This window comes from Xyrauchen texanus, chromosome 44 (genome assembly GCF_025860055.1).
Source record: "Xyrauchen texanus isolate HMW12.3.18 chromosome 44, RBS_HiC_50CHRs, whole genome shotgun sequence".
Taxonomy (NCBI): Eukaryota; Metazoa; Chordata; class Actinopteri; order Cypriniformes; family Catostomidae; genus Xyrauchen; species Xyrauchen texanus.
The window spans coordinates 6,240,565-6,268,209 of NC_068319.1; the positions used below are offsets into that span (position 1 = coordinate 6,240,565).

Genomic DNA, 27,645 nt, shown 5'->3' on the forward strand with positions numbered 1-27,645 from the left:
AATGGTGAGCCATGGGGTTAGATTCTTCAGGCTGTTAAAAAACCTAGTGAGCTGCTTACCTAGGTAACATTTTAGGCAGCAAATGGGTAAAAAATGAAAAGGCAGTTCCAGATAGTAGGCAACAAAATTAGGTTTCCTTACAAGATACTAGGCATGTCATAAAGTTTTTGAGATATAGCTATATTAACATTAGCCGAAATTTAAATTAGAAGCAAATGCGTGCTTTCCAATTCACTCAGCTGATCTTCTGTTTAATGTAGTCTGGTGTAATAGCGTTGGGAGACCACAAGAGAGTGATATAACATTTATTGAAGCCAGTTGCGATCAGCAGAAGACACATTACAAACTTTGGATCTAGTCACCATACACACAAACGTTAAAGTTTTTTGTACTTTTTCAAGAATGAAAAAAAAATGTAATGGAAAACTCTGTGGCACTGCAGAATTTTGAGCAGCCTCTAGAGACAGCAAGTGGCGGTGGTGTGTGTGTAACCTTCTAGAAAATAATTGTTTAGAATTTTAGAAAATACTATGTCGTGCGCCAGATGCGTCCGGTGTGCGACCCTCTTCAGTTTACCCTGCCAATTTTTTTTTGAAGAGACAAAGACTATTGTGCAATGAGCAGCCCTATTTATATCTGAAAAAATGCCGATATATAATATATATATATATATATATATATATATATATATATATATATAAAGATAATTATCGGGAAAAAGGTTCTCTCATATATATATATATAGTTGAGTACTTTTAGCTTAGCAACATGCTAACGTCAGACTCTTTTGGAATTCACCGTGCACGTTAGTCAAGTCTCTCACCGTGAGAAGCATGTTATTCATGTAGAGTGAATGGCTATTAAGAGAGTTGCTGTTCATGATGAGCATTTAAAATCAGTCACTTACGTGGATCTATTTAGTTAAAAAGCTGCCAGTGTTCACAGCAAGGCAGCTTACTAGGTTTTGGAACAAAGCATAAATGAGCAGGTCTGCTGGGTGTACCTGATTGGATATCATGGACAAGGTGCGATCAAGGTCCTCTACCAGCTGTTTAAAAGTCGGCCTATGTGTGGGAACAGCATTCCAGCAGTCTTTCATCATCAGGTATCTGAAAAATAAAAATAGCATAAGGGAATCAATTTTATCCTTATCAAAATTAAAAAGACTGTTCTCATGAAATTACGTGCTTAATTAGAGGTTTCGCTGCAGTTTCCCAGTAAAATGGCCAGTGGGGGGTGCCAAAAGCAAGTGAAATGGTGTCGTAATCAGTCAAGGATTTTAAGGTGAATATTAGATGGAGGTTTTAATGAGTAAAACGTACCTTCCTTACCTAAAACTTTAGACTAAACTTAACCAATAGTGTCACAATAAGCAAATGTGACATGAAAAACACATATTCTGAAGCAAGCATGTAATTTTGAGTCACTACAACGACACTTTTGTCTAATGTGTTAGCTTGCATGCTTGGCTGGGATCGAGCCTTGGTCTTCAGAGTCCAAAATCCTACACTCTATCAGGTGAGGTAAAGTGGAAGCTAATCACACTGGAATGTGTGTAAATGTAGGTGGATCTGTAAAACAAATGTATCGTTTTTTCAAATGATAAAAAGTAAAAGTGTTTCAATATCATAACATAGCAGTGTGCGAGTAATAGTATAAAAAAATATGTGTTTGTGTAAGTCATAATCAGCTGCTGTACTCGTGATTTGTGCGAACGTGAATAAAATGCACAGTTGTTGCCTTTAGTGTTAATTTCACCAGGAAATTGCAAAACATTGAAGGCGGCACGTAAAGTCAGTTTGCAAAAATGAAGTTGTATTAACGTTCATTCTATGCTGTTGTATGAGACTAGGTTGCAATTAAAAGACAACATGGAATCATAATTGAACCCGTGAACTTTCTTAATAAAAGTTCACGGTTGTGCACAATTCATCAGTGCAAGTAACTATATAAAATATTTTGTTTTTCATAATCTTTCATTTAAATGAAATAACTTTCTCTGAAACTATTTTTGGTTTCTGCTGATGGAATCAAGAGTAGGGGGACTAAATACCATTAATCAATAATTAAAGCATCCCGGTTTTCACAATTCAATCGAATCTGAATGGATAAAATAATTTATAAAGCTATTTACCAGAAAAGTCTGACTTACTCCAAATTATGTTGTTTGTAAGTTTCATGATGTCTTTAACAAAAACCTGGATTTTTCTTTTTCAAAAACATTTCTATTTAATCAATCACTAATTAAAATATCTGAACAGGCCATACAGCTCTTGAGTGCAGATGGAGGGTCTGTCCATGCGGTGACCTTCTCGCAGTAGCTTGAAGAGCTCTTCCACAGGCACTCCAGGATAAGGCGAGCCCCCGAGGGTGAAGATCTCCCACAGAAGAACCCCAAAAGACCACCTACAACATGAAAGCACTCAGTCAGCACCAAAATATAACCTAGAACTGTGGTGAAAGTGAACTATTGCTGATCTGAGGTTATATTGGGATGGAAAACAGGGCAGTCTTACACATCACTTTGATGCGTGTAAATTCTGTCGAACAAAGCTTCAGGTGCCATCCATTTCACAGGAAGTCGACCCTGAAGAAATACAGATGTAAAATGTACTTAATTTAAATTTACTTAATGTCATTTTTATTATTCTAGTCATAAATCGACTGTTTGGACTATAAAACAGGAGTGCTTGGAGAACTGACTGCTTACATTTGTGGTCTTTTTGTAGTAATCTATGTGATGAACATCCCGAGCCAGACCAAAGTCTGCTATCTTCATTACATTGTCCTCTGTTACAAGTACATTACGAGCGGCCAAGTCTCTGTGGATACACTGTTGAGGAGAAAGTACACACATATACACTTTGTAAGTATTTGTCTTGTTTATATGTATTGTGGATGAAAAGACCCCATGAAATGGCTTGGCGAAAACTTGACATACTTTTCTGGATGCCAAGTACTCCATGCCACGAGCCACCTGGTAAGCACAGGAGACCAAGTCTTTGATGGACATACTCTCCACATGCACCTGGTCAGGATTGTAACAGTACTCCATGCCATGCGGCCGGCGGGCACGCAGGAATTCCCGCAGGTTTCCTTTAGAAGCGTATTCCACAATGACATAAAGAGGGCCTAAAGAAAGAGAAATAAAACCAAGAGAAATTAAGAAACAGAGAGACAGTAAACCTTTAAACGTAACGCCACATGATTGGAAGCAATCTCACATGGACTCTCACCATCTTGAGTACAAGCTCCGACCAGGTTGATGATGTTCTTGTGTTTTCCAATCATCTTCATCATCTCCATCTCTGAGATGAGGTCAGACAGGTCCTTCTCGGTGGCGTCAGCTAATGAAAACATGCATCAAATTGTTTAAGTCTTACATTACACAAGTAAACAGTCCATAAATTATATTATATGGTCTGAAAATCTTCCCCTCTGCAAGAACATGCGAGAACAAATGCCGTTTGACATCACGGACATAGTTTCCATCCACTTTTCGGGCTGTTTTGTTATCGACAATGAGAAAAAATATTTGCGAAATTTGCCATCTTCTGCTTGCTTCCATTCAAATGGCCTTTTATCGATAAAAATGTAATGCGTGATGTCATGTTTTTTGGTTTATCGCAAAAGAAATCTGACCTTAAGCCGTTTCCATACAGAAATGTGTGTTTATCGCTAATTCGCCTCCCAGTTGCCCCTAATTTCTTTCCTCCGAAGTTTTGGTCAAATGGAGAGAACTGTATCCAGCTACTGTCATTTTTATTTCACAAATAAATGCAATCAGAAGATGAGGAATTGCAATCAAAAAGGTGCTGTTGCCCTTCTTATAGGACTGTAATATTGTTCCTGATGTTGCGCCTATAGCAGGTTGCCATCGGTTCTGACCCGAAAGCGTCATGGCTCTGTTCAAGCTGGCAACATGCACAAAGTAGTGGGGAAACTTTCAGTCTTAGTATAAGGACCATCCATCAATGTGTAAATGCTGTGGGCACAGCTATTAAAGAAAAATTGATGCACTGTAATTTCAGGGTTTACATATGATACATTAATGATATTAAATGGGCTATTTTGAACAATCATCTAATCTAAAGCATGGATAAAAATATTTAGATCTAAAATATTTAAAAAGCTTTAAAATGTTCAAAATCTAGTTATCTGAAAGTGAACAGCATTGGACAAAGAGTTTTGTCTAGTCTTGATAAAAGTTTGAACATTCTGAGAATGTCATTCAGACAACTTTTTTTAGTCTACAAAACAGGGTAAGGCTAATTAAAGTTTGTGTTAAGAAAATGAAATTATATAGGCCTAACAATATTATTATTTTTTTGTTTGGTAATTGTAATGCTTTATTCGTTTGGTAATTTATTGAATTTAATACAGGGAATTTTGCAGGCATTTTTTCAAAAGTAAGCTAAACAATAATTTAATAGAATTAGTGTCTCAAAAAAGCACACTGAAGCTTTTCTCCTATATTGTGCATTTATTTTTATTTAAAACATCTTTGTGCACAGAAATATGTTTTTTATATTGTGGGCTAATTCCATGACTGCCGTCTATTATTTTGAATGGTGTGTAAAAGCAACTTTAATAAATAAACCGAGATTAATTTAATCGCAAAGAGTGGCCATTCATTTGTTCTTCGTGCACTTGTCGATGACAGGTGCATGATACAAGATATGTGTGTTGGCACTCCTGGAAGTGTCATGACGCAGATATGTTTGTAGCATCGGATCTGTGCAGGTATTGAGACCAATCCATAACAGTGCGCGTAATGCTTCTCGTACAGTAAATTGGCTTTTAAAGATGTATACGTTGTCGTCATGATTAACACAGGCTAACGATTGTGGTAAATTCTGTCATGTGACAAAATATATTTGCGTTAATGCCAATTTTCTGGACAAAAAGTGTATCCAAATCAGTTTTTCACGACATGTGAAGTATCGACAATGAGTTTATACACTATGGTTAATGGAAAAATATTATGTTGATACGTGAAATTTTTGCGTTAATTTGCATTTCCATCAACTATATCAGTAAGCATTGATGCACCACACTTTTTGTCGCAAAAACCCCTTGGATGGAAACTTAGATATTGACATCGAACTTTGTGCAATTTTTGAAGCAGAAAATTTATATACTATACAGTACAGTGCAAAAGTTTTAGGCACTAGGGAAAAATGTTGCATAGAGAGGGTCTTCAAAAATAATGAAATAAATAGTTTTCCTTTATCAATTAACGTCATACAAAGTCCAGTAAACAAAACAAAAAGCTAAGGTGTGACCACTTTTGCCTTCAAAACAGCACCAATTCTCCTAAGTACACCTGGATGTTACAGATGGCAGATAGGATGTTCCAAGCTTCTTGGAGAATTCACCACAGTTCTTCTATCTATTTCAGCTGTCTCAGTTGCTTCTGTCTCTAATTGTAATCCCTCTCAGGGCTCCCTGTTCTATTCTATTCTATTTGCAAAATACATTTTTGGGAGGCTAAATGAATATTTCCTAATGACACACTAAAGCTGAAAATATAAATAACCATCTTAAGACAAATGTTTTTGTGAAGTATCTTATGTGCCTAAGACTTTTGCACAGTACTGTATGTGCAAGAACGAATGAAATGTAAAAGCTATTGAGGAAGGGAAGATAATAAATAGCAGTCTGTTCCTCACATAAAGCTGTTGTATGGCTTAAGAAGCATATGAATAAAGCACATGGTGTACTTTAAGTTGACCTTTTTGGAGATAAACAGAATGTTTTAGGTTAAACTAATAAGGCTGGTAATCTGCGGCAAAATGTTTTTACATTTAAGCATCTTCACAGCTACTTTTGTCACACGGTTGGGCTTGTCTTTGTCCACTCCGATGGCTTCGCCCATCACCACCAGGCCAAAGCAGCCCTCTCCCAGAGGTTTTCCAAGAACTAGCCTATTACAAACAGATGGACAGAAATTGCAAAATTACTAAAAAAATTCATTGACCCAACTTCAGTGAGAAAGAAGGTAAAATATTAGATTAGTTGGCATACCTATCTCTGGGCACCTCCCAGCTCGGGTCGTGGGGCAGTTCGTACTCTGAGACTCCTGACAACATTGGGGTCCCACTGGAGGAGAGCCGTGAAGGTCTGACCAACATCACACCAGAGTTCAGAGAACCACTGGATTCCACTGACACCTGTGGAGTGAGAAATTGCCCAGGTTGTTTTTATGGGCCTTAGTAAGATACAAGGAAAACAGGGCCTTTCTTTGGATAACAGTACGTCAATCTTGTTGGGGAAAAAAAAAACAGCCCAAGATGGTTTGCTGGTCTTAACTGATCTTCCAGCCTGAACAGTCTGGTCTGTTGTCTGGCTTTAGACAGGTTTTGGGGACTTTTAAGCTGGTAAGACTGTGAGACCATCCTGGCCAGCTGAAGAACAGCTATGCCATGTTTGGACACTAGCTAGACCAGCTTAAACTAGATAAGACAGGCTGGAATAACATCTTGAACAGTTGGAAGAGCAGCTAAGAACCAGGATGGTACACCACCTATACTAGCTCAAATCAGCTAAACTATCTTAGGCTGTTTTAAGATATTTTTTCACCAGGGAAATCCATTATCTACATTCTGTTTACCTGTCTCCGGAGAGGAATACTTTTAGCCAGCTTATGGACGGCCAGCTGGCTTTTGAAGTCGTTCTTCTTGTAGGAGCTGCGAACTTTTATAATGGTGGCGATTCCCACCATGAGGAAGATGAGGAAGAATCCAACGCAGTAAATTAACACCTCCAGGTAGGACTGACTGGGCACTGCAGATGGATTTGTGGACGCTTACGTGGCAAAAAGAACACAAAAGTCAATAAATACAAATAACTACAAGCTAGAGCTTATTACTTTAGGGGTTTAAGAGTTTGTTCAAATCCCAAAACCAAAGTATAAGCAATTATGACAGTGATGCTGAATTACACTTGAATCCACTTGTGCAGTGTCAACTGACCTCAATACCACCTCAGTTACTGTGTTGACAGCATTAAACTTTGGACTGACACACACTGGGAGACGTTAGTGACATGCACACGTATCCACACATATCCACAAACACACACACCAAGCTCTTGTTTAATTTCAACCAGTGCATTTGACACTATTGGCACTAAGAAGAGAGCACAAGCTCTCTTTGTGGCCACATAATGGCGCCTTTGTGGCGTAGAATTTCGCCCCACATTCTCCACCGGTGTGAGGCTACAGCCATCCCCTGCACGAGTATAAAATTGAACAATTCTAGCCAAATTGTCCTGCGAGGCCAAAGTGACACACGGCAAGATACACAGGCCCTGATGGGATATTATTTAAAGAAAATGTTCAGAGTTCAATGCAAGTTAAGTTCAATCGACAGCATTTGAAAAGCATTTTTATTATTAAAATTTTTTTTTTACTTATCCCTTATTTAAAATAAATAAATGCATTTACAGTAAGGAACTTACAATGGAAGTGAATGGGGGCAGACCACTGACAGTGAAATACACACCATTTCTAAAGTATAGCCACAAAAACATTATACATGTTAGTAATAGTTAGTTGGATCAAATCACTTACCAACCTTTTCTGTGTAAAGTTACATCCAATATTACAACTTTGTTGTCATGACAACGTAACGCAAGTATAATGTTATAATGTTTATGTATTGTGGCTAAACGTTGTGTATTGTAATGCTTAATGGACTGGCCCAATTCACTTTCACATGCAATACTAACCACAATATTAATTTTGGTTTTTATAAAGGAGGGACAAGTCAAATGATTTTCTGTGGTTATCAACATTATGTCACAAATGCAGTTGATTGAGCTTAACTTGTATTGAAACTGGGACATACCTTAAAACTGGAGCATTGTTCATATGGAGTTGTGTTGTTGTGCAATAATATACAGTGGTTGAAAGTAAACGAAGTAGAAAGAATATATACAGAAATTAAATCAGCTTTATATATTGAAGAAACGTTTTAATGATGCAATGACAGTGCACCACCAAGCAACAATAAGGTATTATATTATTATAAGTCGCAAATCTATAGCATTTTATTTATGCAAAATCTCAAGGCAAAGGGCACCCAAATCATTGTCTGACTTCTTTAAACCCTCATAAACTAATTAAATCGGAATCAAGGTGACTTGGTGTGCAACAACCGCTCATTAAAACAACACAAATAACAGGACAGTGAGAGAAACAAGTTTAGAGAAAAAGGTGAAACAGTGCCGTAACAGTTGTCATTTGCCAGGTCAACAGAAAGTCAAACACACTGAAGACCCTTTAGTAAGATTATATTCCTATGATAATAGATATAGATATCACTAGAATCCAAATGCTTGGTCTACTCAGCATGCAGGTGCTAAATGTATGGTTTTGCACCTGCAGAGGACACAACAGATAGCCACACACACATCTGTGAAGTGCCTTGTCCATTGGGAATGTGCAAAACCTACACCGGCTAAGTGATATTCAAGTAAATGACCCAAACATAGCCCACCTCAAACTCTGGCGAATGACACAAACAAAGGGGCACTGTTGGGAGCGATGGACGAGAATGAAAGCTAAAACGGAAGAGGTCGAGAAAGGACAGCAAAGAGTCGCTGGATACCTTTGACAACGGTCAACCATGCTGACTGATAGGAGACCCCGATAGAATTGCCCGCCAGGCAAGTGTACTCCCCAGCATCCTCAAAGGACACATTCCTCAACTGGAGCACCTCCATCTCCTTGTCGGTGGTGTTTAGGCCAGCGGTCTGGAAGAGAACGAGAAAAGCAGACCCAAGGCCCAAGAGGTAAGGGGAAAGAAGAAGAAAGCAGGACCACACTGATCTCAAAGAGGATGAAGGTTCATGTTAGATCTATCTGGTTGGGTTTAAAACCAGCTAGAAGCTCCCAAAAATTGGAAAGCCACCTAGAGCAGAGTTTTCCAGTCTTGGTCTAGGAGAACACAATACACATTTTGGATATCTCCATAATCTAACACACAGGATCCAAGTCATCGGATTGTTAGTCGAGGCTTCATGACCTGAATTGGGTGTGTCAAATAAGGAAGACACCCAAAATGTGCTGTGTTGAGGGTACTTCAGGATCACGACTGGGAGCCACTGATCTAGAGCACTGACCAATCACCTGCAAAGAGATCAAACAACACTGCCAGGCGGCACCACCACCTTCAATTTACCTCCACCTACATCAGTCAGGCAACATGGAGCGCTCACCAGTAAGACCCAATCCATAGCGAGGAAATGATCACCATGGGCTGGGTTCCAATCCCCAATAAGGGTTTAACTGGGAGTTTCCATGGCATTATTGGACAGGAGAACCCAAAGCACGAAAGAGAAACCCAAGGCAAAAACCTCTACCTCTAGCCAGTGGTCAAATTACCTTGTATATCATGTCTAAGGACAGTTAACCAGGCTGACTGACTGGCTTCTCCTATATAATTGGACACTTTGCAAATATACTCGCCACCCTCTTCCTCTGTGATATTGTAGAGTGTCAGCACCTGGGTGTCCGAGCTATTGACCCCCGAGTGCTGGAGATGACAAAAGACCAAGTTCATGTAATCCAATCCCAATCTATTGATCATCTGAAGGTGTTATTTAGCATCCTAATATCTGCAGATCATTCATATGGAACTGCAGCAACTAAGGGCACCTACACACTGGAGTTTACCCAGCATCAGAGAACGCTGCAAATCCATAGATTTTGATTTGGGGATGGTGCATGGAATGGACATAGATGGTTTGCAAAAGTGATGCTCAACATTTAGCTGCATCACACTTTGACAGAGGCATCCATTGACCACTGACAAGCAGGTTCGCTGTATTGCAGCTTGATTGCTACAGCTCTTTCCGTACACTCCAAACACACCTTGAGCATTCCAGTCCATCAAACGCTGTCAGGGATTTCTCTAGTGTGTAGGTGCCCTTAGTCAGACTTGAGCAATGTCATAAACATCCCTAGAACACATCCAGATATCTTTGTAGTAATATACGTTGCTTTTTGCCGCATTTCACTGTAAAATGTACATTTTAAATGAGACTTTTAGACTTTTCTTTACCTTGAGAATGCGTACGTAAGGTAGTCCGTCAGGTCCGTGTTGGCTTCCGTTCACCACCATGTGTTTGAGCCACTGGATATGAGGCTGGGGGTCGCTGAACACCTTACATACAAACTCTACGTCACTACCGATGACAGCTGTCCGGTTTGCAGGGAGACCAGCGTACAGGATGGGTCTATGTGGAGATCGCTCTGCAATATACAAACGGAGGTTTGTTAGATACAATTTTTTTGCAATACATAAAGGCAAAGTATATTATATATAATATTGGTCAGACAGATGGTCCTGCTCCCAACTCTGGCCATTGGACGAGCCAATGTTGCTATTATTGAGATGATCAAACAAACAGAAATGCTTTGATAGTGCTACAGAGCCAGTGTTTACACTTTTTGAGGAAATCTTTCTACAAATGGGTTACTTATAGTTGTCTCTGCATATTAAGATAAGATAGGAGAAAGTATTTTAAATTGAATTATACACATCACTTAGTGTTCTATAATGAACATAGTGTAATACACAAAAATATGCAACATATGACTGACCCACTACATCCAGCTGATAGGTGTGATTGATGCTTCCGTAGTCATTCTCCACCAGGCAGGTATAGTTACCCTTGTCTGAGGGTACCACTGACTCCATGATTATAGTCCACATGTGTTCACGCAACTGAGAGAGGAAGGAGAGAAAAAATATTCTGTTATCTTTTTTTGTGATACAAGTGGATACAAAATTTGTATTGTATTTTGAGACAGAGCATATATGGATAAAAAAAATCTAAATACACTGTTATTCTTATTTCTAATAACAATATCTGAATACAATATTCTCACCAAATGTGAGCGTTACACAAGCAACAAGGACTTTGTACAAATGCTGTTTTACACACTTTGGTGTTGAAAGGTTTCCCAGTGAGATACGTCTGGCAATAATTTTCAAATTATTTTGATATTTTTCAGCCTTTTTGTGATATTTGATATGTAACTTGATCTTTATGTATTTTCGCTGAACCGGCTTTAACCTTTTTTTTACTTTAAGTATAAATAAATAATAGTACTTGTACTTTTACTTTGAGTTGATTAAAAATTAAGGATTCAACCAAACTACAGTTATTTTTCCATCACAATTACGAAGTACAAAAAAGTACATAATATTTCTGAATTTGTGGAAGTTTTTTGGGAAGAAGAAATCAGCAAGGTATAACTAAATCTGTTTATAAACTAAAATAAACCTCGCACCATCAGGTGCACAGACGGGCTCTCCACTTCTATCAATCCGCATCAGTTCGGTATTGTACTCCTACGTTAAATTCTGTAACCGTTCACCCCTCTTGTTCAAAGTAAACTGTCCTAGCGGGTAACACTCTTACTAACGGTGCTGTACTGTACTTCCCTGCCCTGTGCTGCTGTTTATCTGTCTGAAAAGCATCACCCGCTAGAGGCCAAATGTGCACAAGAGATGGATGTTATATAAAGAACGTATGAGAAATCACAAAACATAATGTAACCAAATGCTACAATTTACTTAATATCTCAATATGTTAAATAACCATAATGTTAATTAAGACTTTATTATTACAACTATAATACAATAATAAATATATAGAACAACCACTTTATTTCTTGCTAAACACTGTGTGAAATTTTTGCCTTATTTAGCTGGCATGTAGGAGTTGATAACGGTTTGCTTCCATATCTGGATAATTGCTGCAATATCATAGAGGATAAATTTCCTCCTCTATGATATTGAATTACAGTATATTAGTTTTGTACAGTATGTTTACTTAATAGACAAAATACTTGGCAATAAACCTGAAATAGGAATGTGTTTCAGTCACAGTGCACATTATGTAGTTTAGAGAAGATTTAGAGACATTTACAATGTTAAATGATGGCTATTTCTATTTAAATAAATGTAGTACTCTTAAAATGTGCTGTTTGTCCAAGAATCCTCTTGCAGCAATGCAGGTCTTTGGCATTTAGAAGCTGCTAATTTAGGACCTGTGAGGAGCCTGTTTCTCAAACTAGAGTATGAGAAACAGAGTATGAGTAGAGATATTTTTTGAAAACAGTAATGCACAGAATAGCCTTCATCATTCTAAAACAATAAACTTTGATAATTTTTTTTGTGTGCCTATTTGTAAAACCAAAATTTGACTTGCAAGTGTAAAACAACTCAATACCTCAGCAAACGGGTAAAAATCCCACTGTATTCTGATTTCTGTATGGTAGCACAACAATTTTCAATTGTTCTAATAGTAACAACATATTCTTGAGTACCAAATTAGCATTTTAGAATGCTTTTGTAAGGAATACATAATAAAATTGAATAAATTCCACTTAAAACAATTATTTCAAACCATAATAACAATTTGCAATTAATGATTTTGGCAATTTTCTTGATCAATTTAAAGCATCTTTGGTTAAAGGAAGCATCAATTTCTTTCAACAACAAAAATGTCTGTGTTCTAAAAATGGAAGCATATACTGTACACTATATATAATATAATTTACATAAAGTAACTTGTACCGTAATTACTTGAGTAGTTTTAAAACTACTTATTTACTCTTACTTGAGTCATAATATTTCTCAGTACTTCTACTTGTACTCAAGTGAATTATTTGTTCAGTAGTATTACTTTTACTTAAGTAAAAAAAAAAAAAAAAAAATTCTTTCCACCACTTTTAATTTGTTTTTATGAAAGGAACTATCTTTTCAAATAAACAACAAAGGAGATTTTTTATTAAACCTTTTAAAACATCTTAAATCTCTCATACTCACAAGTGTATGCAAAACTAGTCTGATGAGATGCTTTTCTTTATTAATCTATTGTCCAACTAAAAATGTAATCAAAATGATTGCAATATTGCTTAAAGTTGCTCAAAGGAATATTTCTTCATAAGGAATAACATATGTTTTTCCTTTTGAAATGAAATGAAATGAAATGTAATGTCAACAAACATTTAACCCCTAAAATGACTGTAACATTTTTTATTTAAACAACTTTAAGTTAACAGAACAATTAATGGAAGTGCTTTTATGAAATTATAAGATTCACATTTCTGCCTTTAAACATTCCAGAAATTGTCCTCATTCACTTCCTTTGCAAGTGCCTCACTGTAACCTTGATTTGTTTTTTAAAGTAAAAGACGGGTTGAAATTATTATTGGTGGTAATCAATATAATGCCACAAATCCTGTCGATTGAGCTTAACTTGTATTGAACCCAGATCATTCCTTTAATTTCATCTCTCCAGCAAAATCATCACATATGTGTTGTGAATATTCAGTATATTGCCCTAATCACTACAGTAAACTAAAGGAAAGGGTGTGTGTATTCAGGTGTCAGATTCAAGTTGCCTGTTTAGGGTTTAGAGATAAAGGTTCTGAATTTGGCCTATTGTGTCCTGAGTCATCAGATTTCCTTCTCGCGTCTCAGGTGTGAGTGCCATCGCACAAAAGTAAACAAGAGTTGTCCCACACACCACTGTTATCATGCAACAGTAAAAGTGGCTCATGTGTAGGCCAGACTAGAGGCAGGTTACCTTGTAGCCCCCGATGCGCTGGTCCCTTTTGAACTCTTTCCCATTCTTGAGCCAGCGGAGTTTAGGGGTCGGATTTCCCTCAGCTTGACAACGGAATTTGACTGTTTTGCTGGCTGGTACGGCATGAAGCTTTTTTTCCATCTTTTCAGGTTGGGCCCAGTGGGGTGCCATCGCTACAGAGAAAGAAAATGTTATTAATTTTATTCATCAATTCATTCTTTTCTGAAAAATGGTGGTAATACTTACGTAAGAGCTCCTGGCTGCTTGAGGGCTTGTTTTCTTCCGATGATGACTCATCGTCATCTTCGTCCTCTGAAGATGCTACTGCATGACCTGTGACACAATCGAGAGGATGTGTCTCAGAGATAATGCATACACTTCTTATTAAGATCAGAATGTATTTCAGAGTGTTATTGTTATTGGGGTCTTAATAGATCAGAATGTGTTAACATGGCTTTAGGTCAAACTAGACAGGAAGCAAAGAAAAAGGCTCTTTTAAGGGCTTTACTTAAGGAATACTAATTCCCTGTTATTTATTTTATTATTTTGATTACACCAAGCCTGGATTCTTGTTTTAGATAGAATATCTGACTAGTGATCCAAGCACAAATAATATGCATCCACCCATCACAGGTTGCCGGACAGTGAGAATGCATGAGTCACTGTGGGCTCCGCTCCAGGTCGCCTTACAGAGCATTGCCCACGCTTGAATCACATTTAGATGCACAAACACACTGGGGAGCTGCCTAAGAAATTCACCACTCAACCCCTGACGCATTCCACAGCTTAAAGACTCCTGAACAGAGAAAAAAAAAGGATCATTCAAAGACAAACCAAGCCACAACGTTGTTTGCTGCTCATCCCTGATAGAACAAAAGGTTGAAAAGCAACTAAAAGAGGAAGAAAATCAGTAGCGCTTGTCAGTGCAAAACTTGCCTCCATGATGCTAGGATATTGATAAGCCATTTGCCCATGTAAAAAGAGCTTGTATCCATTTACATCCAAGTTGCAAATGTAATAAATGTGAAAAATCTGAATATCACAAAGACAATTTGCATATACAGCAGTGTTTCCATCCCATGTGTTAAAGAGAACAACATTGTCACTTCTGGGTAAATAAGAGCAAAGTAGAAATTAAAATGTAAATTTAAGCCCCTTTGGATCTTTTATTAAATGGATTTCTTGTGGTTCAGAGCGCACAGACAAAACGCTCTTATGAACTTCATGTTTGCTAGCAATGAAGCCGAAAGCTGGTCAGCCAGTTTTTGGAGGTAATAGACGCCCATCATTTTAATGTCAGGCTTTTTAGAATTACCATTTCAGAATGACCAGAGCAACATTCAAGACGCTATGCGATAATTTGGATGATATTCTCTGAGCAAATTACATATTCACATGGCTTGTTGAGGCAAAGTCTATATGGGAAATGGTCTGCACTTATATAGCGCTTTTTCTAACCTCAGGGGTTACCAAAGCGCTTTACATGCTTTACACTGTGTCCCAATCACCAATTCACACACACACTCATACACCAATGGTGGCAGAGCTGCCATGCAAGCCTACCATTGGGAGCAACTTGGGGTTCAGTGTCTTGCTTAAGGACACTTCGGCATGTGGAGTCATGTGGGCCGGGAATCGAACCGCCAACCCTGCGATTAGCAGCTGACCCGCTCTACCACCTGAGCCACAGCCGCCCCTAATATATTCCTATATGAATCCATATGAATCCATGTTTATGCACATGTCTTACCAAATAACCACATTTCTAGGCACACTTTGGAAACTTTATTCACATCTTGGTGTTTCGATCCAGCATTTTTAATGCAATGTCCTAAAATTTGCTTTCTTGTTAGCATGTGCTCATTTACAGACAGTTTTTAAAGAAATTGCAATTTTTGTATCAGTGTCATGAAAACAAATCAAATATAATTAGTCAAATTAATTAGTAACAAGGTCCTCTGTATTATTAACAGCATAAACTGGGAGATAATTGATTTCATATATAAGCAAAAGGGACATTATAACAGAAATATACCCATATAAATCAATATCAAATCAAAATCGGAATCAAAAGCTTGTGAAATTGAATCAAATCGAGAAATCTATATCAATACCCAGCCATACTCCAGTCCCCCCATGAATGAAGGTCTATGGGATCTTTCCACCCATTTATGATCCGGCAGGCAAATATTTGACGTTTGATTGCTTAGAAAAGTTATTCAGTACCTCTCCTCAACAAGCCACATTATTTGAATACCTTTATGACTGTAGCAGAAATTTGCAAGCGATTTGTGTGACAAATTTTATACTGCGGGTTAAGGGTTTTTGTTCAAAGCACTAATTATTTCCTGTGATAAATACTGTCATGAGACCAACAATACATATTCCCCCAAATGTTTTTTTTTTTGAAAAGTCGAGAGTTTGCAAACCACTTAGTAGAAAGAATATATCTTCACAATTCGAACTGATAACCAAACGAAGCGTCAATTGGACATACCGGTCACATTAACAAGGAAATAGGCAGAGTTGTTGCTGAGCGAGTCCTGACGCAAGCAGGCATGTAGCCCTGAGCCAGTCGGCTCCACTGACCAGATTTTCCAGCTGGCCCCCATTCACCCGAATGTGATCTCCATTCAGCACTGGAGTCTAGTCTTTAGTCCAGATGACCCCTTGGACCACAATCCGGTTCTCGTCATTAGCCAAGCACTGCAGCAGCAAACGCTCCCCAGGGAACAATCCATGCAGTTCCATTTTCACCTCGGTTTAGACTAGTGGTGGATCAGAAAACGAGTGTGGAATGTTTGGCAAGGAGAAATACAGGATCAAAATTGGTATTTGAAAACAAAGTGAGACAAGGGACGACACTTGTCCAAAGAAAACTGGAGCACCACCACAAAACTAAAATAGGACTCAAGGGCCACCACTAACAAGAGGGATGTGTTTGCAAAGCAAAATGGAAAAATAAGTCTATGTAAGGAATACCTCAAAAACACTCAAAATGAACCAAGGAAACTAAAAATATGATAAGACCATCTTCTTCTTCTTTCGGCTGCTCCCGTTAAGGGTCGCCACAGTGGAACATTCGCGATCCGCATATTTGACTTGGCAGGTTTTACGCCGGCTGCCGTTCCTGATGCAACCCCTAGTGGCTGGGGGACTTTCACTCACACCTTCGGGCAATTTAGAGTCTCCAGTTCACTTAACCTGAATGTTTTTGGACTTGTGGGGGAAACATGAGCACCTGGAGGAAACCCACATGAAAATGGGGATAACATGCAAACTCCACACAGAATGCCCCGTTGAGCCTGGGACCTTCTTGTCTTGGCGACAGTGCCACCCCTATACAAATATGATAAAAGCATTGCTAACTAAATAAAAAACTAAAGAAAAACATGATGCCACAAAAAGATGAATATAACAAATTGATACACAACAATTTGTCAGATATTTTGAAACAAATATTTTATACACTTTTATCTTATAAAAGGCGTGGTCACATTTACCATTGCACTGCGAAATTTCACGGGCAGAATACAATCATCTCAATGGGAATCTGGGGGATCGTGAATTTCGCATTAAGAATTTCCCCTCGCGGATTCCAAGTTTGGTGAACTTTGACAGGCAAATTCGCCGTGTTTGCCAAAAAGAAGTTGCTTGGTTTGGCAGTGACCTCAGTATAGGCGGTGCTTCGCATACATCTACACTGAAAATTCACAATGGAAAAGGATATCATTTTAGCAGTGAGTTTCTTTTTAACTTCACACTCCCATAGTATAAAGTGCAGCATTAAAAAAAAGGCTGTTTGCTTGGAAATTATTTTTTTACTGGTTTCACACATGCTCAACATTCACCCACACAATTTCCACTGTGCAAAGGAAAACGTGTCCGCACCTAAAGAGGGTGAATCTGACGAGATCTGTAAAGAATTGTACCTCAAAATCTAAAGAAAAAATATGAAATTGTATTTATATTTTCGGGATAATTTTATGCCACGTCACGTTATTTTCATGGTAATTAAGCACAATTCCTACCTAAATACTCGCACATTATAACATATACGTGTTATATTACAGTAATACATCCAGCAAGAAATTATTTTCAATGATATTCTCATTCCTGTAATTCTGTAACCTTTTACTATATTAAAGTAAAAACAATACTGCATGTTGTTATCAGTGTAATGTGTAATACAAATACAAAGTAATTAGTTACTGTAATCTAATTACTTTAAGTTAAACGTAGTGGAATGAATTACATTTTAAATTATTGTAATCATATTACAGTTACTGACTTTAATAACTTAAGTACATTATAGGGTTGTTTATTTGTAATATATTATTTACATAAATAGATTACATGAATTATGGCCCCATAATGAGTCATTGTAAAGGAGAAATGGGGTGGGAAAGTTAGAGGCTGAAATTCAAATGAGGACTGTTTTCTCATCTTATATCCATAAAAGATTCCATTCACTTTATTTCCAAGTGAGCCTTATTAGACCAGAAAATAAGTTTACACCACTGAACACCACACATACAGGAAAAATAGCACTTATAAGGCGGACAACTCCCAGCCTGTGCTTTGATGCTTTACTAAAAAATAAAGGCCAGGCTGTTTTATAAAACTATTGTTTCAATAAAACCAACAAAGGATTTTTAGTGGAGTCTATTTGCCAGATTGTGAACAAGATTGTTTGATTATGTGTCAAAACTAAGGTTGTAATTAATACAAAGAATAGGGTAGAAAGGATGTAAAGCTTTAAAAAACATTTTATGTAAAACCAAGCAGAATGCCATCGACCTTTTATTAAATATGCATAAAAAAAAATAAATCTAACCATTCCCTGTTAAATTGAGAGCAGCCAACAACAAGGGGAGGAGCACACCACCTAACAACATGATTCACAGTGAGATGCTGAAATGGGAAATTAGAAGCCCATTTTGTTTACGGAAATATTCTGTAGTCTACAAAGCTCACTTTTGTTGTAAGTGACTTCCACAAAGCTCAAACTATACCGAAAATGAAGTTCTGTAAGAGAATGTCATTTGGCCCCATTTACCAACCCAAACACACAAATATGACTTCATCTGCAAGCTGTACCAATGCACATCTGTTTGCTTGGACTCAGACAGCTCTGGACTGGCTTCCTGTAGAACCAAAGAGAATGTGTTTTCTCAGAGGAAGGCGGAGGACTGACCCATTTGTCTTGATCACTCAGTCAAAGCTGAAATGGACAATATCTGACCCCACCACTATATTCATTTCCATGCTCTTAAAGGAATAGTTCACTAAAAAAAATGTATTCTGGCACTTTACTTCCAAAAGTAAAGTTCCAAAACACTATGCTGTCATTTTTGTCTGTGAAACACCCAAAAATATATTTTTTAAGAATCTGCAAAAATGGGGGCCTGGGTAGCTCAGCAAGTAAAGACGCTGACTACCACACATGTAGTTGGAAGTTTGAATACAGTGTGTGCCGAGTGACTCCAGTCAGGCCTCCTAAGCAACCAATTGGCCCGGTTGCTAGGATGGGTTAACCTTCTTGTGGTCCCTATAATGTGGTTCTCGCTCTAGGTGGGGCGCATGGCGAGTTGTGTGTGGATGCCGCAGAAAATAGTGTGAGCCTCCACATGCCCTAGATCATGTGGAGGCAACTGAGATTCATCCTCCGCCACCCGGATTGAGACGAGTCACTACGCCACTATGAGGACTTTGAGCGCATTGGGAATTGGGCATGCCAAAATTGGGGAGAAAAAAAATAAATAAAAAAATGAGTCAAACTCTTAAAAAACAACAACTAAAAAGCACATTAAAAGCAGTGCATATGACTCATGAAATATTCTAATGTGCCCTTCAAGTGGAGTTGGAAATATCATAATTACGAGTTCCAAGCACATGTATGACCAAGCGAAGTCATATTAATGAGTGGGAAAGTTCCAGATGATACCCAAGAGTCCGAGTTGGAATGTTGGAAGGTGCGTGTCGACATGAAAAATGATGGGGTACAATAATGTTGCTACATAAACTAACGATTTGTTAGATACCGTGCATTAAATAATGTCATGTATAAATGATGCAGGTTTATGCACTTAAGGTTATTCACCTGTTCATTGCGTATTGGTTTAAAAGGAATATTCTGGGTTCAATTCAAAATAAGCTCAATCGACAGCATTTGTGGCATAATGTTGATTACCACAAAAATGTATTTGCTCCTACTTTTCTTTTGAGACACTTACAATGGAAGTAAATGAGGCAAATCCGTAAAAATCCTCACTGTTTTAAAACTATAACTACAAGACAAACAATATGCATGTTAACATGGTTTTTGTGTGATAAAATCAGTTACTAACCTATTCTGTGTAAAGTTACATAAAATATTACAAGTTTATTGCCATGATGATGAAGTCAACAAACCCTAAATTGACTGTAAAAATGACAATTAATGGAGTGCTTCTATAAATTTTTAAGCTTCACATTTCTGCCTTTAAACCCTCCAAAAATTTGCCTCATTTAATTCCAATATAAGTGCTTCACTGTGACCTTGATTTTTTTTTTTTTTGAGTCGATATAATTTTTTGTGGTAATCAACAAAATTCACACAATAGTCACCTCAATGTAAAATGTGCTTGAAAATCAAGATTGTCCCATAGTCTACCATTGTATTCTGAACTCCAATACAATTTAAAACAAGACTTAAAAGACTGTGCTTAAAAATCAAGATTTATTAAATCAGTAGCTTCCTAAAAACATGTTCAAGGAGGAAAAAATAAAAAAATATAATTGATCTGCATGTTTTGGTCTCTGAGGATATGGCTTTAGAAGACTTGGAAAAAATCGTACAAGTCATCTGGAATACTTTTATGGTGCATTTTGGAGCTTGACAGCTGGAAGTCACTTTGAACATTGTATTGTATAAAAAACTTCTGTGAAGATCTTAAAAATACACAGTATATAAGCAAAGTGTATTTTCATTCTGGATCATTACTAACTTTGTACTGAACTAAGGATTCAAGAAATGATTCCTTGTGGCCATAAAGCTGTCAATCTCTGTGTGTAAGCCAAGGTTGGTGCTAAGCTTTTTACTTGGCCAGAACTCCATGCAGGAAGTCATAGCCTGGATGAGTTGCTGTTGGGATTTCCTGCCTGGCAAGCAATACTGTTGGGCACGGAATCATAACAAGTCAATTCAGGCCACAAGGAAAACAGACAGAACCAAGAGGCTGTACAGTAATAGGATATGGACTATGGCCGTTCTCATGCAGATGAGCGCTGCATTGCACAATGTACAACCTGTCGATGACTTAAGCAGCTGTAAATGGACACTATGTTGTCTTGTGTGCAAACATGCATCGTGAATGAGGTTGTAGATGTTCAGGACAGCAGAGTAAGTGTGTTGTGTCAGGCTGTGCAGAGTATCAGTGATCGAGGGTAAACATCACATCAACATTTCTGACCTGTCCCTTGAATCACCCTGCTTATTGACTCCAAGCCCCAATCATTCCCAGAAACATGATCTCCAAGGTGAACAATCCGCCAGAGAGTGGAGACCTGCTCTTTTTGTTTTGCCTTTTTCCAGTCTGAACGCAAACTTAACAGATTCCCTGCCAGACAACTCTTCTGTTCCGAGATACAAAGCTGTAGTTGGGAGGAGTGCTAAAGTGCCTCCTTATTCAGATTTCACAATGATGGTGGCTGTGGAGATTAATCCAGCAACCTTCTGCTAACCAGTTTTGTGCTTAGCCCACTACAACACCACCACTCTATACGCAACCAGCAGTCATAAATTCATGACACTAATGCGCCAAGACGCTATACGCGGCCATAATATGCGCTGGTTACACTTATGGTATTTTATGATGATTCCGATACAACTGCAAAGATTAGTGTATAAAAGAGTGTTGATGGGAAGAACACACCCAAAAGAATGATGACAAGAGGGGCATACCTTACCATGGGCAGATGTGTAAGAAGTAGAATGCACATGAGTGAAGAAGCATAAAAAAAGAGTGAATGGGCACTTAGGGAGTAGATCTGATTCCTTTTGTAGACTAATTAAACTAGAAAAATGCATCTCATGTTCTTGGAAAATTGTCTCTACGGTAACAATCATACAGATGTAGGTAATTTTGCAACAGTTCGCTAATAACTGCACGCTGGTGTGTCCATATTGACTAAACTCCATGAACAGGAATTAGCCTCAAGGTAGGTGGGGCTTCATGTCACACCTACTGATGATGTGGACCAATGGCGGTAAGGTGTTTACCAGCCGATGATAAGTTTTTCTAAAAGTTTGCCCCGGCGAGTTGTTATGAACCACAGAAATTAACTGAAAAACACCTTCTTTTTGGCCAGATTTTGTTCTAAATGACGTCACACCCATTTGTTCTTCAATATTGTATGAAGTATATCAGGGCCTTAATAGTAATGTTTTCCTTAGCAAGCACCACTAATAAGCAATCAAGATTACATGAAGTGTCCTCTTTTTCAGAGTCATTCCAATGATAACAATAGGGGTCTATGTGGTGTTTGGAGAACTTTTAGCATGTTTAGTCTTCGTAATGCTCTGCATTCTACCGAGATCCATCCGAACCCTTATGGTTTCAAGAAATAGCGGAAAAATCCCAAAACTCCGTTCATGCATAAAAGAAGCATCTGGAGTCTACTGCACACCAGACCCTAATGAGTTCCAGCTCTGCTAGATTACTCAACATCAAAAACGGAGCCATGACCAGAACTCAAGCTGCTGTATTAACCCAAGTATTAACTTTAAATAAATGTTGCCCAATACTTTTTTAAACCAAAGTGGACCCTGCTGAAAAAAAAAACCTGCCTAAACCGGTCTTCTGGCTGTTATAAGAGATATTTTGGGCACTTTAAATCTGGTCAAAGTGGGAGACAAGCCAAATCACCTAATACCAGCCTGGAACACTGGCTAGAGCAGCTTAATCCAGCTAAGACCAGGTTTGACCAGGAGGGGACACCAGATAGACAATCTTAAACCAAGACTATAAAACCAAGTTTTCTGCATCAACAAATCAAACCTTAAATCACTAATGATTAAAAGTTATTTTTGAATGTAATAACAAATACACACTTTTATGCTGTCCATTCACCTCAAATTATGACAATCCAAGAGGTGCACATATAGTGAGGAAAAAAAAAAAAACTTACCTTGGTCAGTCACAGCAGGACGTGAGTGGGCCCAGGGTATCTGAGCGAGAATAACCCACAGGAGAAGTAAATGCCATGACATCACCATCCTGAGAGAAGCCATACCACTGAAGCTGGGCGAGGAGTGTGGGCTGAGACAGCTCATTCACACAGCTGTGGGCATTACTGGGTCATCAACACCAGCATAGAGCTACCTGCCAAAAAGAAAGGGGGGTTCACAGGAATTAGCCTAACATGGTATGCATGGATGAAAAAGAGGAAACATTAACTTTTTATTGGAATGGTCTGGCTTTCGGAAATTTTTCGTAATGGCCATCAATTTGATAATGATTTCAAATGAGATGGCCTGTGGGGTGGGCTTCCCATGCAAGATGCGGTGTCAGCCCATGTTTAAATCTGCCCCTGGAATAAGTTCCCAATGACCAATAATCATTTGACTAGAACTGACAACGGTTTGTTAGGCATCAGTCTCCTAGCAACATGAAACTTAAAGTGGCATTAGATGTTATAAAATGTAGTAGAGGATGCTATTAGAAGACATACACTGTAATTACAAAATACAAGCCATTAATGCCATTCATACAAACTGATAGTGCATCCATTGGTTTGATTCCCAGAGAATGCACATACTCATACACATATATACCTTGAATGCACTTTAAGTTGCTTTGAATAAAAAAAATTTACAAAATGTTATCACGTAAATAAGTAGCTAACCTAAACCTGTGCAAGAATCTAATGAGTTGCAACCAAAATGTAGCTGCTAAACCAATTAGCTAAGAAAAAGAAAAATTAAACATGGTTGTCCCTCCACGATGACAAACATAAGAGGCCCCGACCCCTGCGTAGGTGTGGAGATGCAATCCCATTGGTGTGAAACATATCTGTTAATGCTATGGCCCCCCAAGACTCGCCACTTGTCTTTTCACTGGACCCCTGGTCACGCCCCCATTGATGCCAAACATTACCTAACAAAAGCTCTGTAATCTGCCGGTTGTTTTTGTACCCCCCCCTTCTCCAACAATCACACTGCAAACCATTTGCTCTCACACCTTCAACTCTACCCAGAATTCCTCTTTGTAATAACACAATTTGGTTCAGTATGTTTTGCTTGTTAAATATCCTGTTTCATAAGAGGAGCTAAAAAACAATAATATCCCCATTCTGTTAATTGTGATCCCCTCATTAGAATGATAAAAGAGAGACGTCCGTCCATTACTGAGAGCAGTAAAGCATTATATTGTTACATATTTTGTTTTTTTCCTAAGAATGAAACAAATGCATTTTGACAGGAAAATAAATATATTTAGAATAAAATTCCAGCACTTTCGAAATCTGAAATTAATCATGATTACCTACGAAAAATTATGCAATTAATCAAGATTAAACATTTTAATCAACAGAACGCTCTATTTTATATACACTAAATTATCAAATTATCAATTTCCTTATTTATTTTTCATATTTGGTCTATTGGTGTATCATACTCATTTGTATGTCACGTTGGATTAAAACGACTGCTAAATAAATACATGTAAATAGATACAGTGTTCAGTGGCTTCCATTCAACCAATCCCAATCACATCTAAAAAGTGGAAAACAGCTTTGAAATCAGTCCTTTCAGGGTGGTACTCAGCAATGCAAGAGAGGAGCATTTGAAAAGCCCTTTGTGATAATTAAAGGTTGGAGTTCGCTGTGTTCCATACCCCCCTGGGAGTCCTGCCCGGACCCTTAATTACTGTGCTGCTGCATTCATGCATGACATTCCTCCACTTTATATTTGTTTTGGGAGATAGTCATGCAATCCACCCCAAGACCCCCACAGTTATCAGGCTGCTTTACACCTGGAGTTGCTCAGATTAGGCAAGGAAATCCCAGTGAATTATTTGCCATTTCCTATCCACACCTCCATTGGCTTCATTTTGCATAATCCCCGATGCACACAAACATTTCAAAGATTAAGGCTGCCATTAACTTCAATATACTGTGCCACAATGTTTCTAAAAAGAGATACATTTAAAAAAAAAAATGTTCACCCAGAAATAACAAATTCTGTATTTATTTCAAAAATTTTGAAGAATTCAAAAAGAAAAAACACTAAAAGAAAAAGACATAAAAGTAGTCCATATAACATGTGCACTGTATTCCAAGTCTTCTGAAGCCTACTGTCAGAAACAGATCGATATTTTAGTTGTTATTCACTGATAATCACTGAGAAGGCCTAAAATAGATTATTTTTATGATGCTTTTCTCCTTTTTTAAGCATGACAGACATGGCCATGCTGCCAATGTTGTTTGGAAAAGAGCCGCGTAAAGATTCTTCAAAAACACTCCTTTTGAAACAATAACAGCATATGGGTTTGGAACATTATGACGGTGCGTAAGTAATGACAGAATTTCATTTTTGGGTTAACTATTCCCTCATATGCTTCTAATGTGTGGGAAGCATATGATATTTATGTTTATAGAATAAGATATGCCTATTTAAAACACTAACAGGAACAGTGGGTGATTCAGGGGCACTCTGACCAGGTGCAGAGACGCAGAGAGCTCGTCTTTCAGTGCATCCAATATTACACATTCATTTGGATGGACTCCAGATGACACAGTCGACTATGAGATTTTGGCAGTAACTCACCGCCAGAGACCCACAATAAGACAAGATGGACTCCTTGGGGAAAAGCAGGCTGTGGGTTAATTTATTAATCATCTCTTCAACTCATGCTTCAGACTTCTGCATTCAACGAGGACTCATAAGAGATCTTGTCACGTGCTGATGAACTAATTTTTGATGATTCATACTTGATATTTGAAAGTGGCACTATAGCTTACATTAGCACAACATGTCAAGAATGGGACCTGAGTCACTGAATCTGAATGGGTTCTTGAGAACTACATCTGATGCCAAGTTCTACTAAATGTTGATAAAGTCAAGGGGTAAGTATTAGAAGCATATCTTCCAATTTTGTTCATAATATCTTCAAGAGAAGCTGGCTCTCTGCTCATTAACATACACACAAATCTCACTGGAATGGTTTGTTTCCTCGAGGGACACAATGCATCCATAATAATCACTGGACAGACAATACCACCTAGGGTTTAACAGCTCAAAATAGGTCACTTTTCATATTCATTGATATGCAAATGATGCGAACACAATGTAGCATTCTTACTCCTGCTGTGAGCACCTATTAAAGGTTTGTATCTTCATGAATGTGGAAAGACAATAGATAAATGGGAATAACTGATTTAAAAAAAGGAATATATCAACAAGTAAAATATACAAACCACATGCACCCATATACTGTACATCTCCATACGTAAAACCTCAATAACACATCTTTGCTAAAATTAAACCAGTTAGAACAGATTACAACATGTTTTTCGGAAATAATTAAAATAAGATAAAATCGCCAAAAGCACCATAAAGAGTTATGCTCTTACAACATACTAAAAATAAATAAGAAAAGTTCTGCTTTAAGTTATCTTTGCTTACACTTTTATTTATAAGTTGAACAGCAAATAACATGTTGAGTTGATAACAAAATCATAAAACAGATAAAGTTAAATAACAACACACTCACCTTTTTCACTCACAGATGATCTGGATTTTACAGTGAGTTGTGTGAATGTGTACTTTTTCTTGTGGGAGTTATTTAGCTTGGTAAAGCATTATTCCAAAAACAAGCCGAGAAGAAAACGTCCAATCACGCGAAACGCGAATAAAAGATTCCCACGATGGAACGAATCACAACAAATCGCAAAGCCGAATATCTCTATTGCAACACGGCTGTTGTTGTAAAAAACAAACAAACAAAAAACTAGTGAGGAAAAATAGAAGAGTTACGTTTAAACCAGCTGAACCAAACAAAAAGTCCAAATACGTTGAGGAAACCGTGAAAAAGCTTCCACGTCTTGTCGATTCCGGAGATTTTCATTCATAAACTTCAGCAGCGCGCGGGACTCTCTAGCTGTACGGATATTTACGAGTTAAACCGATGTAAACTGCTCCGCGTGGTGCGTGTTTCCTGCTCTGCCCGTTCTCTTTCGGTCTCACGACACTTCTTTCTCTCGAAAGACTTTTCCTCCGTACCTCCCACTTCCAGGATTTGAGGATTCAAGAATTCCACTAACCCCCACACCCCCGCCCCTCAATATGATCCCCATGTTCACCTCTCAGACTCACTGCATGCATCCTGCTGTTTGATACCAGTTCACTCCTAATTCAGATATAAATGGCAAAATATGATAGACAGACAGACAGACAGACAGACAGACAGACAGATAGACAGATAGACAGATAGATAGATAGATAGATAGATAGATAGATAGATAGATAGATAGATAGATAGACAGACAGACAGACAGACAGACAGACAGACAGACAGATAGATAGATAGATAGATAGACAGACAGACAGACAGACGGACAGACAGACAGAATAACTGATAGATGGACAGACAGACAGATAAGAAAGACTCATACATAGAAACGTGGACTGATAGATAGATGACAGAAAGATAGATGAAAGAAATATAGACATGACAAACAGACAGATAAATATGACAGATAGACAGACAGACAGATGATCGATAGATAGATAGACAGACAGATATGATAGACAGACGATAGATAGATATAACAGACAGACAGACAGACAGACAGATGATAGGTAGATAGATAGACAGACAGAAAGACAGATGATAGGAAGATAGACAGACAGACAGACAGACAGATGATTGATAGATAGACACAGACAGACAGACAGACAGACAGACAGAATAATTGATAGACGGACAGAAGGACAGACAGACAAATAGATAAGACAGACAGAAGGACAGACAGACTATAAATCAGACAGACAGA

At 38.0% G+C, this 27,645-nt stretch overlaps 1 protein-coding gene across 1 annotated transcript in view; it reads right to left on the reverse strand.

The window, feature by feature from the left end:
* Window positions 1-26,813, reverse strand: part of LOC127636779 (fibroblast growth factor receptor 1-A-like) — a 28,382-nt gene extending 1,569 nt beyond the window's left edge. Inside the window, exons 1-16 of the mRNA XM_052117503.1 lie at window positions 26,364-26,813; window positions 22,780-22,973; window positions 13,855-13,941; window positions 13,609-13,781; window positions 10,610-10,733; window positions 10,068-10,258; window positions 8,613-8,757; window positions 6,614-6,807; window positions 6,028-6,173; window positions 5,806-5,927; window positions 3,237-3,347; window positions 2,942-3,132; window positions 2,711-2,833; window positions 2,517-2,587; window positions 2,269-2,406; window positions 1,004-1,109 (exon numbers count right to left, since the gene is read on the reverse strand). Of these exons, the coding sequence (XP_051973463.1) occupies window positions 1,004-1,109; window positions 2,269-2,406; window positions 2,517-2,587; window positions 2,711-2,833; window positions 2,942-3,132; window positions 3,237-3,347; window positions 5,806-5,927; window positions 6,028-6,173; window positions 6,614-6,807; window positions 8,613-8,757; window positions 10,068-10,258; window positions 10,610-10,733; window positions 13,609-13,781; window positions 13,855-13,941; window positions 22,780-22,924 (2,067 nt within the window). The 5' untranslated portion in view covers window positions 22,925-22,973; window positions 26,364-26,813. The remainder of the gene's footprint in view (window positions 1-1,003; window positions 1,110-2,268; window positions 2,407-2,516; window positions 2,588-2,710; window positions 2,834-2,941; window positions 3,133-3,236; window positions 3,348-5,805; window positions 5,928-6,027; window positions 6,174-6,613; window positions 6,808-8,612; window positions 8,758-10,067; window positions 10,259-10,609; window positions 10,734-13,608; window positions 13,782-13,854; window positions 13,942-22,779; window positions 22,974-26,363) is intronic.
* Between the last annotated feature and the right edge of the window lie 832 nt (window positions 26,814-27,645).